Source organism: Orcinus orca, chromosome 9, assembly GCF_937001465.1.
Source record: "Orcinus orca chromosome 9, mOrcOrc1.1, whole genome shotgun sequence".
NCBI lineage: Eukaryota > Metazoa > Chordata > Mammalia > Artiodactyla > Delphinidae > Orcinus > Orcinus orca.
The window spans coordinates 11,210,368-11,225,148 of NC_064567.1; the positions used below are offsets into that span (position 1 = coordinate 11,210,368).

At 44.0% G+C, this 14,781-nt stretch overlaps 1 protein-coding gene and 1 long non-coding RNA gene across 11 annotated transcripts in view; one reads left to right on the forward strand and one right to left on the reverse strand.

The window, feature by feature from the left end:
- Nucleotides 1-14,781, reverse strand: part of LOC117202274 (uncharacterized) — a 183,210-nt gene that overhangs the window by 28,377 nt on the left and 140,052 nt on the right. The window contains exon 4 of one of the 4 annotated variants that reach the window (XR_007479163.1): nt 9,308-9,432. The exons of the other annotated variants lie outside the window; for them this stretch is intronic. This is a non-coding gene — a long non-coding RNA (uncharacterized LOC117202274). Of the gene's footprint in view, nt 1-9,307; nt 9,433-14,781 lie in introns of those variants that run through there. 4 annotated transcript variants of the gene reach the window in all.
- The window catches only part of LOC101270044 (TRPM8 channel-associated factor 1), a 105,963-nt gene that overhangs the window by 23,196 nt on the left and 67,986 nt on the right, over nt 1-14,781 (forward strand). For all 7 annotated transcript variants that reach the window (XM_049714709.1, XM_033432276.2, XM_033432275.2 and 4 more), the window contains exons 2-4: nt 3,410-4,043; nt 12,854-13,848; nt 14,138-14,235. In XM_049714709.1, the coding sequence (XP_049570666.1) occupies nt 3,410-4,043; nt 12,854-13,848; nt 14,138-14,235 (1,727 nt within the window). The remainder of the gene's footprint in view (nt 1-3,409; nt 4,044-12,853; nt 13,849-14,137; nt 14,236-14,781) is intronic.

Below are 14,781 nucleotides of genomic sequence, written 5' to 3' on the forward strand. Positions count from 1 at the left end.
CCTGCTCTGGGTGTGTCTGGAGTATCAGTGCTGGGGGCAGCATGGCAGTTGTTCACAGCGTGTGTACAGGTGGCCACCTGGGGGCTGTGCCCCAGGGTCTCAGGTTCGGTGCCATGGCCTATCCAGGGGTTACATGGAAGTTGGGTAGCCGTGACTTTGGGTTAGAGATCCTGTACCCACGGGAGTCAAAAATGGTTCTAGGGAATATTGTTTGTCATCTATCTCCCTGTCTAGATTTTCACTTATCTATCTCCATTTGCAGTTTTGTTGGGCAGTGACCATCCTTGTGCGTATATCTTTAATACTGCTGTTCTTATTTTGTAAGAAAGGTTATCAGGAGGCCTGCTCATCTTAAGATGGGCACACCTTTGAAACTGAGTTGCCACTGTCAGATTGCTTTCAGATTCTCAGTCCTTCTAACAGATCGTGCTAGTGTTTCCACAGCCTTGGGGCATTGGACATTATTATCTTTACCTTTCTCTCCTCCTCTTCCTCTTTCTTTTTTGCCCCCTTCTTTCTGGACAATCTTATGGGCAACGTACATTGTATTTAATTGCCTGATTCGTGATATTGAGCCTATTTGCATAGATTTATTAAGTTTCCTTTTCTGTGAATATTTTCTCTCAGAAAGGTAGGATTTCAGTGGCCTGAAAGATGTGGGAGAGGGAACAGGAATAAAGAGAACGGAAAGAGAATCTAAAATGAAAGCAGGGCATGTCCAGGAAGGCCAAGTATCCTGGAAGCTGCAAGAGATATGCTGGAAAGTAAGAAGCAGGCAGCCCTGGGGGCCTTAAACCCCAAGAGGAAGCTCAGATTCTCCCCTGTGGGCAAAGGCGAAGCTCTGGGGGGTTCTTTTCTGGGAAATAATACAATCAGTGGCTGTAGAAGAATAAAGGCGAGAACAGATGCTGGTGACTTAGAAGCCGGGTCCATTTAGTCCAGGAATGAATCGCTGAGGACCCAAACTAGGTTAACGGCAGTGTGATTGGAAACCATGAAGGACGAACGACACTGTGACCAGCTGGACATGGATCAGAAGAGAGAAGGGACACAACTGTGACTCCTTGCCGTTTGCTGTCCTGGCTGTTTGTGGACCCCAGGAGGAGCCAGGGATGTGATAGATTCTTATTAACCAACTGTTTGCTGATTGTATCTTCTCAGTAGTTCTCTGGGGTGGAGGTTACCCTCTTTAACAACTAGGGACCTCGAGCTTATGTTTTTACCCAAGAGGAGCTAACTTGGAGGGAAAAGAATAAATTTAAGACTTTTCGGTTTCAGAGACAGTTATAAATGGCAGAGTGTGCTTTCAATAGGGGTCTTGAGTTTATGGTTTATGTCAGGACCAGGGCCTTTGCATCTGTGGCCTGGGGAAGGCACAGGGAAGGCCTCTGCCAAGGGCCCGTAGAAATCCTTGAGAACTAAACAATCATCAGTATTAGTACTGGCTCCAAAATATGAAACCTGTAAAATCAAGAGTCGACAAATGCTTAATCCAGTGTTGGTAAAATCTAACATTAGGTTAGATTTGTTTTCGCTTTACAATAATTCCCTATTTTGCACATACTTAAATAGCTTATTCGTAACCAAGTAATTTTAAGCAAAGATATATATATAATAATTGAACACGTGTATGTGTCTACATATCTATAGATCCATATATAATACATAATGGAAAGGCACTTAACCTATGCTATTCCTTTAATCTTCAGAACAGTCCTATGTGGTAGATAGTATTATCCCTACTTAATGAACGAGGAAGCTAAGTTCAGCCTAACTCCAGAGCCTGAGCTCGTAATTGCTTTGCCGTAGTACCTTGAGTGAGCATATTCTTTCACAGGGAAAAAAGCAGTAAGGGCCAGAGATAAACACCTAAAGAATATCTGCATGTTCAGAAGAGGGAAGAGAAGGATAGGAATGAAGCGGTTTGAGAGGTTACACATGATGAGGTTGGCTCAGGCCCTAAGGTTGGAGGTGGTAATAGCCTCAAGGACCAGGAGAGCAGCACTGTCCAGACCCACCGAGTGGTCAGTGAGGCCTGGATGTCCTGACTATTCAACACGTCTGTCCTTGAGGGAAGTGCTTCAGTGAAGTGCATATGGAGGAGTTCAGACTGCAGAGAGACCTTGAGCGGGGAGCTTGTGGTGAAGAAGCAGAGGGGTTTTGTGAGTACGCATCCACAGACATACACACCTTTCTCTGCTATGTCCAGGTGCAAGTAAGAATCTGCCGTAAGTTCATAAATTGTTACCTCTGCTTCTGATTGTCTGGGACCTGGACTCAAGCCAGAGGACTTCTGCTTTCCTCTTACCCAGCCTATGACTGTGACCAGAGAACCCTCTATGAGGACCCAGACTTTTCAGACTGAAATTCTGGCCCCAAACTGAGATTAATACGATCAGTGTGGAAGCCAAATGGGGAGGAGTTGGGGTGGGGAGATAGCATGCTACACCACTGCGTTGGTTTCCACTGGTTACCGCAGCAAAGTACCACAAACTGAGTAGCTTACAACAACAGAAATGTATTCTCTAACACAACGGTCCCCAGCCTTTTTGGCACCAGGGACCAGTTTCATGGAAGACAATTTTTCCACGGACGGGCGGCGGTGGCCGGGGGGGCGGGGGGGCAGGGATGGTTCAGGCAGTAATGCAAGAGATGGGGAGCGATGGGGAGCGGCAGATGCAGCTTCACCCGTCGCTCACCTCTGCTGTGCGGCTCAGTTCCTTACAGGCTGCAGACCAGTAGCGATCCGCGGCCCAGGGGTTGGGGACCCCTGCTCTAACAGTTCTGGAGGCTTAGAAGTTTGAAATCCAAGTGTTGACAGGTTTGGTTCCTTCTGGAAGTTCTGAAGGAGAGTCTGTTCCATGCCTCTCTCCTACCTTCTGGTGTGTACCAGCAATCTTTGGCATTCCTTGGCTCACAGAGACATCACCCCAGTCTCTGCCCACATGTTCTCGTAGCCTGTGTGTCTCTCCCCTGTGTACCTGTGTCTGTGTCCAAATATCCTCTTCTTATAAGGACACTAGTCATTAGATTAGAGCCCACTCAAATCCAGTATGACCACACCTTAACCTGATTACATCTGCAAAGACCCTACTTCCAAATAAGATCACACTCACAGGCACTGGGAATTAGTACTTAAATATATGTCTTTGGAGACTCAATTCTGCCCGAATTCTTCACTTCTGTTTGCTTCCTTATGTGATGCAAAATGTCGAGCTTGTTTAGAATGTTAGCTGACAGCGCACAACAGGGTCTCCTGGATTGGAGACACTGAGGGCCCTGATGAGTGCTCGAGTCAGTTCACAGTGTCGGTCTCATCTGCTTAATGGGAAGAATTGCCCCAGCTAGTGGCTTCTTTGTTTGTTTATCCATTCTTCACCAGGCTGAGTCTTTGCTTTCCTCTCTGCAGAAGCCGATCCAGCCATGGCGACTCCGTCTGCTGCCTTTGAGGCCCTTATGAATGGAGTGACAAGCTGGGATGTCCCCGAAGATGCCATCCCATGTGAACTGCTTCTAATTGGAGAGGCCTCCTTCCCGGTGATGGTGAATGACATGGGCCAGGTCCTCATTGCTGCCTCTTCCTATGGCCGAGGCCGCCTGGTGGTGGTGTCCCACGAGGACTACTTGGTGGAGGCCCAGCTCACTCCTTTCCTCCTCAATGCAGTGGGCTGGCTTTGCTCTTCCCCTGGGGCTCCTGTTGGTGTACACCCATCCCTGGCACCTCTGGCCAAAATCCTTGAGGGCTCTGGTGTAGAGGCCAAGGTTGAACCAGAAGTGAAAGACTCCCTGGGGGTTTACTGTATTGATGCCTACAACGAAACCATGACTGAAAAGTTGGTCAAGTTCATGAAACGTGGAGGGGGCTTGCTAGTCGGAGGCCAAGCCTGGGACTGGGCCAACCAGGGCGACGATGAAAGGGTTCTGTTCACGTTCCCTGGGAACCTTGTGACCAGCGTGGCCGGCGTGTACTTCACCGACAATAAAGGGGACACGAGTTTCTTTAAAGTCTCTAAGAAGATGCCCAAGATCCCAGTCTTAGTTAGGTGAGTGCATCACCCCAGTGGGGAGTTGGTCCCAGGTTAAAAAGCAGAAGGTGGTTCTTGTCTTCAGGCTACTCCCAGGCTAACAGAAGAGAATTTGGTACTCGACGTGGACTCGCCATAAATCAACCAGAGTATTAAAATACCCTGAGGCGCTGGAGGGGCAGGATCCCTGTTGCCTCCTCAGACCAGATCACTTAGCTCTTTGAGGGGAGAAACATCTTAGTGACCATTATGTCCCCCGGCATCTTGTTTAGTAAAATATATCGCTGAATCCCAGGGTTCACATGACTAATCCAGGAAGGTGACAGGTGAAGGTTGCCTGCAACTGAAGTGTAAGGAAAAGGAAGACGGACACGAGGGGTCCAGTAAGACAAAGTCTAGAGAGCTGTGCGAAAGGTTTTGCAGTGTCCAGCCAGATAGGGTTAGGATGGAAGTAAAAACTAGAGGATTTAGAAGTTGAGATACCAGAAAGATGGCGTAAGTTCTACGTGCTAGACCTTAAATCTAGGAGTCAGAGATGATTTTTATCTCTGGAAGCAAAAGACCTGCTGATGGAGGATGAAGACGGCAGCTGATAGGTTCCAAGACAGGCTACACAGAAAGTTCTTTGAGGGCCTTGCCCAGCCTGTTCCCTTCACATTGTGCTCCAGCACCTCATATGGTGCTGAACACGGAGCAGGTTAGTAGGTGCTCAGTAAACATGTGTTGGATGGATGAAGAGAGAGATGAGAAGCTGGAGTAGTCCCAGAAGTAGAAAAATCACACCAGGCCACGCCCTATATTGTGCATGAAAACTCTCAGCATCCTTGGAGCAAAGAGCATTGGTATTTCTGTCTGGTGGGAGCAGAATGAGGTAGAACTGAGTGAGGACGGTATACTAGGGTCGTACAGAGACTTAGGGAACGAGCTGTGGCCTCTCCTTGGCATGGAACTCCTGGAACACCCCACAGCTCCATTCTCATATGTGCAGTGAGGAAGGAGTTGTTCAGAGGCACAGGGATTGATCAGATTGCTCAAACTTCAGCTTACTAGTGATCTTCATTCTAAGGACCAGGAAGGTAAAACTTGGGCGTAATTCTATTTCTTAACAACGTAATCCCCTTTAGTTGCCTTAAAAGATGTTTTTCTCTATCAAAATCATACCTCTTTTTTCTTTGGCTATGCCTATATCATCTCTCATCATCACTGAATCTGAATTTTTTGCCTTTTGGTTAAATCGTGTGTGTGTGTATGTGCATGCGTGCACGTGGGAAATCAACTTGAAGGCTGACGCAGGAGGAAAAATCAGACTTAATAAGGGAAGTGCATAGAACCTCCTGTGGAGATTATGGGTTATTAGCGTCGGTTATTCACTAGGTAAGACGTCACTGCAATGCTTGACTCTGTGCTTGTGCAGGTAGGTACATCACAGAATTACTTATATGTTATGAGGGTCATTTTTTGACTTGTGGCTGGATTCAAGATGGCAGCAATGATTTCCTAAGTTAATTGGCTGAGATGAAATGAAGAGAAGGAAAAGGTACAAGAGAATATATGTCTGTGTGTGTGTGTCACATATATACATTTCTTAACTTATCTACATTAAGAAATACCTATGGGGCTTCCCTGGTGGCCCAGTGGTTGGGAGTCCGCCTGCCGATGCAGGGGACGTGGGTTTGTGCCCCAGTCTGGGAAGATCCCACATGCCGCGGAGCGGCTGGGCCCGTGAGCCATGGCCGCTGAGCCTGCGCGTCCGGAGCCTGTGCTCCGCAACGGGAGAGGCCACAACAGTGAAAGGCCCGCGTACCGCAAAAAAAAAAAAAAAAAAAAGGAAATACCTATGCATAGGTTGAGATGAGTAGGGAAAAACAGAAAAGAAAAACCTCTCCCCAGTTTCTTTAATATTAGCTCTCAAGCACCCAGTATGTGTGTTCCATCCAACCCTCCTTCCCTCCCTCCTTCCCTCTCCCTTGCTCATCCCTTATTTCCTTCCTTCTACAAAGTAATATATTCACAGAGTTCAAAAAATCAAAACAATGCTGAAAGGTCAGCATCAACCTATCTTTCTCGCACCTCCTGTTGTGGTCGTTACCAAACTATACATTTATCCAAATTCATTAATTATAAACCTAAATTGTGTGAATTTTACTTTATGTAAATTAAACCTCAACCTTTGAAAATATATTTGTTAAAATAGGACTTTAAAAAATAAATAATCTGAGATATAATCAGATTCATGTATAAGGAGTGCAATTCAGCATTATTTGTTATTGGGAAGAGTAGAAATTATAGAACACTACAATGGATTATTAACTAACCATTAAACATATTATGTTTCCAAGAATATTTAAGGACAAGGGAAAGCTCTTTGGGGATACTATTAAGTGAAATAAAATAGGATACTAATGGTGGTTCAATATGTTCCCAGTTTTTTTAAAAAAAAATAGCTATATGTAGAAAATATTACATAAGAAGAAAGCCCCAAATGTCCGTAATAGGTAGATCTCTTGATTGTGGGATACTGAGAGATGATTTTCAGTTATAAACTTTAATTTTCAAACATCCTATCAAATTTTTTAAGAAGGCATATATTTCATTACCTTGCTTCACATGCAATTCAGAAATCACATTTAAAATCTTCCACATCTTTATGACACACAAATGCTTTTTTATTTAATAAGCAGAAAATATTTTTAAAATTCTAACTCGTTAATAGAACACTTTTTTTCCACTTTCCTTTCTAATATTTCTGAAACATGCACACACACATGCATGTGCAGTGTTGCCAACACAGTTGACCCTTGAACAACTTGAGGGTTTGGGTCATCCTTCTACACAGTTGAAAATCTACGTATAACTTACAGTCGGCCCCCTGTATCTTCGGTTCCATATCCTTAGATTCAACCAACTGCGAAACGTGCAGTACTATGGTATTTAGTATTGAAAAAAAAAACCTGTGTAGAAGTGGACCTGCACAGTTCAAACCTATGTTGTTCAAGGGTCAACTGTACTTTTGAATTATGATTCTTCTTCATTGGATACTCTTTTAGATTACTTTTTCAACATTGCTGGATCTCTTATTTTTTTATTTTCATTTTAAAATTATTAAATCATAAACCCACAATACAACTCTCTTTTCACCTTTGCACATTATTTTCCCCACTCATTCATAATTTTGCTCCCTTGTCATCTTAGTATACATGCTATTTTGAATTCTGCTCATAAACTTTTTCATTCTATGTAATCTTTAAAATTATACTTGATTCATTTTATGCAAATGCCAGTGTATATACCTCATTTAATCATTTGCCTACTGTTGAAGATTTGGATCTTTCTTTAGTGTTCTTGTAATTATGTAATACTGTGTAACATTATCATCAACGCATTTTCAGCAATACTAGACACCAACATGCTTCTATTAGAATTCAAGAAGGAAGATTATTTCCATCACAGGCTGTCAGGTTCACATTGAAAGTCCCTGTGGGTTTAGTTACTCTGCCCAAATATTTATTTTTAAACCCATATTTGAACATGCGAGAGTGAATTAAGATAGCTTTAACCTTGCTACTTGTGCATTTCTTACTAAATTAAATTCTAAAGAAGATATTAGGATGAACCTTCCAAGAATAAACTGTCCACAGGTCTTATCAAGATGAATCAAATTTTTATCAGAAGAAGTTACTAATTTTATGATGGAAAAATAAAACCCTAAATAATAAAACCAGATGATCTACTTAGCCTGGTGAGAATACCTGCAGATATCAGGACACAAGTCTCATAGGCACTGCCCTCACTTCCTGCCTGGAAAGCACCATGATCTGCACTTAGAGCACTGGCACCATGTTGTCTCTGTGGCCACACTGCCTGTACTCTGTTCCCTGAACAATTTCTAATCTTCCGTCCGCTTATCCTCGGAGGTCTCCACTGTATCTCCAGATCTGAGGGCAATGGCTATTGTACTTTAAATGCAGAACCAGTCCCACCTTCTTTCTATTAAGTATTTCATTTGAACAAACACTGGATCCATTGTCATAAACACAGCCTCATTTCAAGACTCAGGATTCTAGTAAGAGATTTCATATCTACTGGGAAAAGCACAGATTTTAGTGGAGGCCAAATTTAATAAGTTCCCAAGCTCTGTCTGGTGCTTGCTCTAAAACCTTGAGCCACAAGTAAGCCTCATCTCTAAAGTAGGATTAACAATGACTACCTTTAAGGGTGGTTGTGAGGATTAAATGAATTAAGAAACATGTTCAAAGTACCTAAAACACGTTAATTATTTTGACATCACCCTTCAGGCTGTGGTAATGTAAGCATATGAGGTCATGAATATCATTTCCAAACATTGAAAATTACTTGGCAGCCATCATTATGCTGCTTTGCCCCAAGTCATGTATGTTTCTCCAGTTGTATAAGCTATTGATTTTTTTTTTTTTTTTTTTTTTGGCTGTATGCGGGCCTCTCACTGTTGTGGCCTCTCCCGTTGCGGAGCACAGGCTCCCGACGCGCAGGCTCAGCAGCCATGGCTCACAGGCCCAGCCGCTCCACGGCATGTGGGATCTTCCCGGACCGGGGCACGAACCCGTGTCCCCCGCATCGGCAGGCGGACTCTCAACCACTGCGCCACCAGGGAAGCCCAGCTATTGATATTTTAACTGGTATTTTTCCTACTTCATCCACCAAACTGAGGCAGCAGCATCATGATGGATTGCCATGTTTTACCCTCTTTCTACATTTAACAAAACAGGGACTAGACACTGAATTGGCTTTACCGATAAAGGGACTTGATGCTGATTAAACATATCATTAGATAACCGATCTGAGGGAGGTTTGGGGAGAATCAACCACAATAGTTTAATCTGTTTTATGGCTAAGAAGGCCCTTGTCTCATTTCAACACAAATCTCAGGCTTCTGTTAGAGTTCTAGTTCTATGTGTGTTCATTCATCCATTCATTTAGCCAGCAATTTATTTGGTATATGCTATGTCTCAGGCTTTATTTCTTATTTCAAAAAAATGATTTCCAAAGATCTGAGAATTAGAAGAGCAGAAACGTCTCCAATAACCAGGCCTGGAGGAAGTCACAAATACCAAGTAACTGTTGTAGGAAGAGGGCTTGTGATATCAAGGTTCGGTAGAACCTGGAAACCTGGGCTTGCTGCCAGCAACTGCACGCCGTGACCTTAGCGTGTGCTTTCAACTCTCTTTCTCCCTCTAAATGGGAAGTGCTGGAGTAGAAGGTCCTTGCCCTCATTTCAGCCATTACTCCATTGAGACTGGTTTTCAGTCTTCAGTAATCCCTGTATATTCACGGTCATCAGAGATGCAGAGAAAAGCATGTCGAACAGTGGTCATGCTCTGAAATGTCCACGTGCTCCAAACTCCTTGGCTTGAAAACACCCCTGTGAAACCTGAATTGGCAAACGTTATCTAAATTGATGCCGTATGCCGTATGTATATATATACACACACATATATAAATGTATATAGACATCTCTACTTCAATTTGAAAGATGGCCAAGGGATATTATATAGAAAAGTCTTTGAATTTCAGATTATGAAGATTTCAGGATTTTGAAAATTGACTACTTCAAATAAGCCGAAATGCAACAAGAGAACTGCCAAATTCCTGAAGATAATCAGCGTGTATGTGACTCCCCAAGTTTGGAAAACAAAAATACCTGAACAGATGTTAATAAGCTTATTTGTAACAAGGATCCACAAGTCTTTGGAGGTCATTGCTAGGATAGATAGAATGCTAACTGCAGGTGTTGGTCAGGGTCATGGCCCTGCGAGATGGGGTGAGCATACCTACCTAACTCTGAGCGTCTTACTACAGTCCTAGCCATGTATAGTAGAATTGTATTAACTGGTTCTCACAAAATAAATTAGAAGTTTTTAGAGAGTGAATTCAAGTGGGAAGATATGCCACTTTAGAAGAGAAATTGCTAAGTCACGATTCAGTTTTCTTTTCCTTTTTATGCACATTTTCCTTTTTTCAATTTCAAAATAATATGCTTACAGGAAAAAAGAGAAATAGTCCCAAAGTATACAAAGTAAAAAGTGAAAGATCTTCGTCCTCCACCTCTGCCTCTTACTAATTCTTCCCAGAGGTAATCACTGCTTACAGTTTGGACTGTATCTTTTTTGATGCTAACGCTACATGAACTCTTTCAGAAAATAAGAGGAGAGGAAAGTTTTTGTAACTTATTAAAACATTATTTCTCTGATGCTAAAACCAGAAAAAGACATTGCAAGACAAGAAAACTACAGAACAATGTCCCTCATGAACATAGATACAAAAATTCTTAATAAAATATTGTAAGTAGACTGCAATATATAAAAAGGATACTACATCATGACCAAGTAAGGCTTATTCTAGGAATGCTTGGCTGGTTTAACATTCAAATATCAAATTAATTATTCTGTTAATACAGAATAAATGAGAAAAACCATATATATTCAATAGATGTACACAGACCAAAAAAAACCTTTGACAAAATTCAGTGTCAAATCATGACAAAATTTCAGCTAACTAGAAATAAAAGGGAACTTCTTCAGTGTGATGAGTCCTCTTTGAAAAACCTATAGCTAAGAACATGCTTAATGGTGAAATACCCTGAGATTGAGAACAAGGCAAGGAAGGATAGCTGTTTTCACAAATGACGATTAATCCCTGTTCTTTTGTTTTCTTGATCTTCTCTTTCACACATGTGCAGTTACAGACTCTTCTGTTCTCTTGGGTTTCTGATCAGTCTGATTTCATTTGATTTATATTTCCTATAAATTCCTCCTGTCCCAGCTTGCTGATTGCACCCTTCTTGAAATATGGTGAATGTAGTGCTATCATGATTTTATTGTCTTTTTTTAATAACTTTTGTTTCATTTCAGAACACAGAGGGAAAAGAAAAGTAAAAATCCAATTCAAGTTTTTTATGAAACATTTATCTCCCCCTGCATATAAGCCATGGCTCTCAGAAATAACAGACAGGTCTCTGACGATGCTTCCGACTCAGCAGGGAGCATCTAGGGTCCTGCTAGTGACGCAGTGTCTGGGTCTTAACTTTGCACATTCAGTATTGCTCATCTTGTCGTAACAGGCTAATGTACAAACCTTGATACCAACGTAAATCACCTCTTCACTGACTACACTTGTAAAACAATTAATTGCATGAAATTTATGAACAGAACTCGTGATAAGAACTAAAACACAAAGCACCAAGCTAATCTCCCCGTGCTATGCTGCTGCTTCCCACCAGCCAACTATTTTACATTCAGTAGTATATATATGTCGATGCTACTCTCACTTCACCCCAGCTTCCCCGTCCCACTCCAAGCCCTCAAGTCCATTCTCTACATCTGTGTCACTATTCCTGTCCTGCCCCTAGGTTTTTCATAACCTTTTTTTTTTTTTTAGATTCCATATATATGCGTTAGCATACGGTATTTGTTTTTCTCTTTCTGACTTACTTCAGTCTGTATGACAGACTCTAGGTCCATCCACCTCACTACAAGTAACTCAGTTTCGTTTCTTTTTATGGCTGAGTAATATTACATTGTATATATGTGCCACACCTTCAATAAAGATCTATTAAAAAAAAAGAACTAAAACATTTTCTATTTAATTTTGTATGCATAAAGTACTTAAAGTTAAAAATGAATGTTTTTTGCTTTAGAATCAGCAAATTAAAGATATACTAGGATGTTGCTAGAGAAATATAAATGTCACAAAAAAATAGAAGATTTTGGTTTCCCTGGCCAGTGACTTCTTTCTTTAGGCAGATGATCCTGGGAAGTACTATTATTATCACAAGGTTGTTTGGTAAATTTGGAATCAGGGCACGAACAGCTAGTTGAATGATTTTAATGGCTAGTGCTTCAAGGAGGTGGAGAGTCATCTTGTAGGGTGATACCTTTATCTTCAGGAAAGGTATGTACCTGCTAAGAGGACTATAGTTTCCCCATCAGTTAATTACAGCTCTGCCAACCACAGAGAGTACAACACAAATACTGTAAATTTTTCAGTGTTTCCTTACAACGTCCTCTGACCATACGGTTGCCAGAGATTTACCTAACGAGAGTGACTTAACCAGCTCTGGGACCTCAAGCTTAGAGATCACTCTACCTCTTACCCCCTCATAATCCCACTACCTGGGGCTTCCCCCATTTTGGGGGTTATAGGTGTCCTGAAAGTCTTATAGGAGTTTGTTACCCTTAGATAGGAACAGGTGGTGATGAGAAAAACCTTATAGCACAGATGTGTATCACCCCTGTTGAGCCGGCAACGAATGTGTGGGATTCTGGGTGTAGGCAGTCAATCCTCTTGGGTTCACGTAACAGGAGGGTCCCACTAGAGTTGAGGCCGGTCAGCTCCCTGCCCCACCTTTTGAGATAATAGTGATTCTTCACTAACGCCACTGACTGACTCAGCTCTCTGTTGACTTTATTTGTAGAAAATTCGATGCATGAAATTATAAACAAGCCTCCTTATAAGGATGAAACCATGATTTTCCATTCAGTTCTTTGTATAGTGTTTCAAAGGCTGAAACAAACACTTAAACCCAGTATATTTAAGATACGGTATTGGGTACACCCAGCAGGACTTCTTTCGAGATTTCCTTTGGAGGGTTTGCACACAAAGAGCAGAATTAATGCCGAGTGCCTCTGTCTTCCCTCCAACAAGTCTCCATACCCAGTGAGGCCGGGTCTGCCCACTTTGTTCTCCCAGTTCCCGTGTAAGAGCTAAAAATGGTATTAGTAAGTCTGACACTTGCTATGTGCTGGGTGCTGTTCTGAGCGCTTTGTAATAGAGAACACGTGTGTCTTTTGCAGTTGTGAAGACGATCTCTCCGAGGACAGAGATGAACTCCTGCACGGGATTTCTGAGCTGGACATCAGCAACTCGGACTGTTTCCCGTCCCAGCTGCTAGTGCACGGGGCTTTAGCCTTTCCCCTGGGGCTAGATTCCTACCATGGCTGTGTCATAGCGGCGGCCCGCTACGGCCGGGGCCGGGTGGTCGTGACTGGCCACAAGGTCCTTTTCACCGTTGGTAAACTGGGCCCCTTTCTGCTCAATGCTGTGCGCTGGCTGGACGCGGGCCGCAGAGGCAAGGTCGTGGTGCAGACAGAACTGAGGACTCTGAGTGGGCTGCTTGCAGTGGGGGGCATAGACAGCAGCATTGAGCCCAATCTGACCAGCGATGCCAGTGTCTATTGCTTTGAGCCCGTGAGTGATGTGGGGGTCAAGGAGCTGCAGGAGTTTGTAGCAGAGGGCGGGGGCCTGTTTGTTGGAGCCCAAGCCTGGTGGTGGGCCTTCAAGAACCCAGGAGTGTCCCCTTTGGCTCGGTTCCCAGGAAACCTCCTCCTCAACCCCTTTGGCATTAGCATCACCAGCCAAAGCCTCAACCCTGGGCCCTTTCGTACTCCTAAGGCAGGGATAAGGACCTATCACTTCCGTTCCACCCTGGCCGAGTTCCAGGTTATAATGGGCAGGAAGAGAGGGAACGTGGAGAAGGGCTGGTTGGCAAAGCTGGGACCGGATGGCGCAGCCTTCCTGCAGATCCCCGCAGAGGAGATCCCTGCCTACATGTCAGTGCATCGGCTCCTGAGGAAGCTGCTGAGTCGCTATCGGCTCCCAGTAGCGACCCGAGAGAACCCTGTCATCAACGACTGCTGCAGGGGTGCTATGCTCTCCCTGGCCACTGGGCTGGCCCACTCTGGAAGCGACCTCTCTCTGTTAGTCCCAGAAATTGAGGATATGTACAGCAGCCCCTACCTGCGCCCCTCGGAATCTCCTATCACTGTTGAGGTCAACTGCAACAATCCAGGTAAGGAATGAGGGGTGGGAGCCTGGCGGGTGGGAACTGGAGGGCAATGGGTCGTGATGACTTCAGCAGCTCAGCTCCAGATCTGATCACCCCCAGGGGGCCATCTCCGTCCTCTGCCGTGCACTCTCAAGGAGATGGGGGTTGAGGTTTTAGGTGATGTTTGGAAGAGTAGAGCCAGGGCGGCACGGAGGCAGGAAGATGTGCAGAGCTCGTGAAGGGACTCTGGAAGCTGGGTGGCGATGGAATCACGGAGGAAGGGTAACGTCTACTCTTCCTTTGCTTTTGGCAGGCACCAGGTATTGCTGGATGAGCACCGGGCTCTACATACCCGGGAGGCAAATTATAGAGGTCTCGCTGCCTGAAGCCGCTGCCTCTGCTGACCTGAAGGTAAGGCATGCCCCATCTCACCACGTAACGTGGAACCCAAATACGGAAGCCAGATGCTCTTGCTTTCATAGTGGGCATCTTACCTGACCTTCCTACAAAACCAGCTGGCACTAAGGGCATGTACTTCTACCCCCTTAGTTGCTTAGGATGGAGCAGCTAAGGTGCAGAACAGCTAACTGACTGATTGAAATGTATGGATTTGATACATTTCAGCGCCCAGGACTCACACCTAACCAGCTTCTGGCTCAAGTTTTGTGCTTTTAACTTATGTCATAGAGTGGGGAATAAGAAAGGTACCAGATGGCTGGTGCCGTAGCACACAGTCCAATAAATCTTACTCCACGTTCCACCCCGTGTACATTTCACATCAAAGCATGAGGTCCTTCTGACTCCAGCTTCTTCCCTGTGACACCATACACTGTTCCTAGCTTGCCCGGTCCGCGTCAGCTCTGTCACTTTCACATGCACACACGGTATTCACAACGTTAAGCTGCCGTCCTGCTCTATCCCCCTTGTGGGCCATCGTGATGGTTAGCGTCTGTTTTG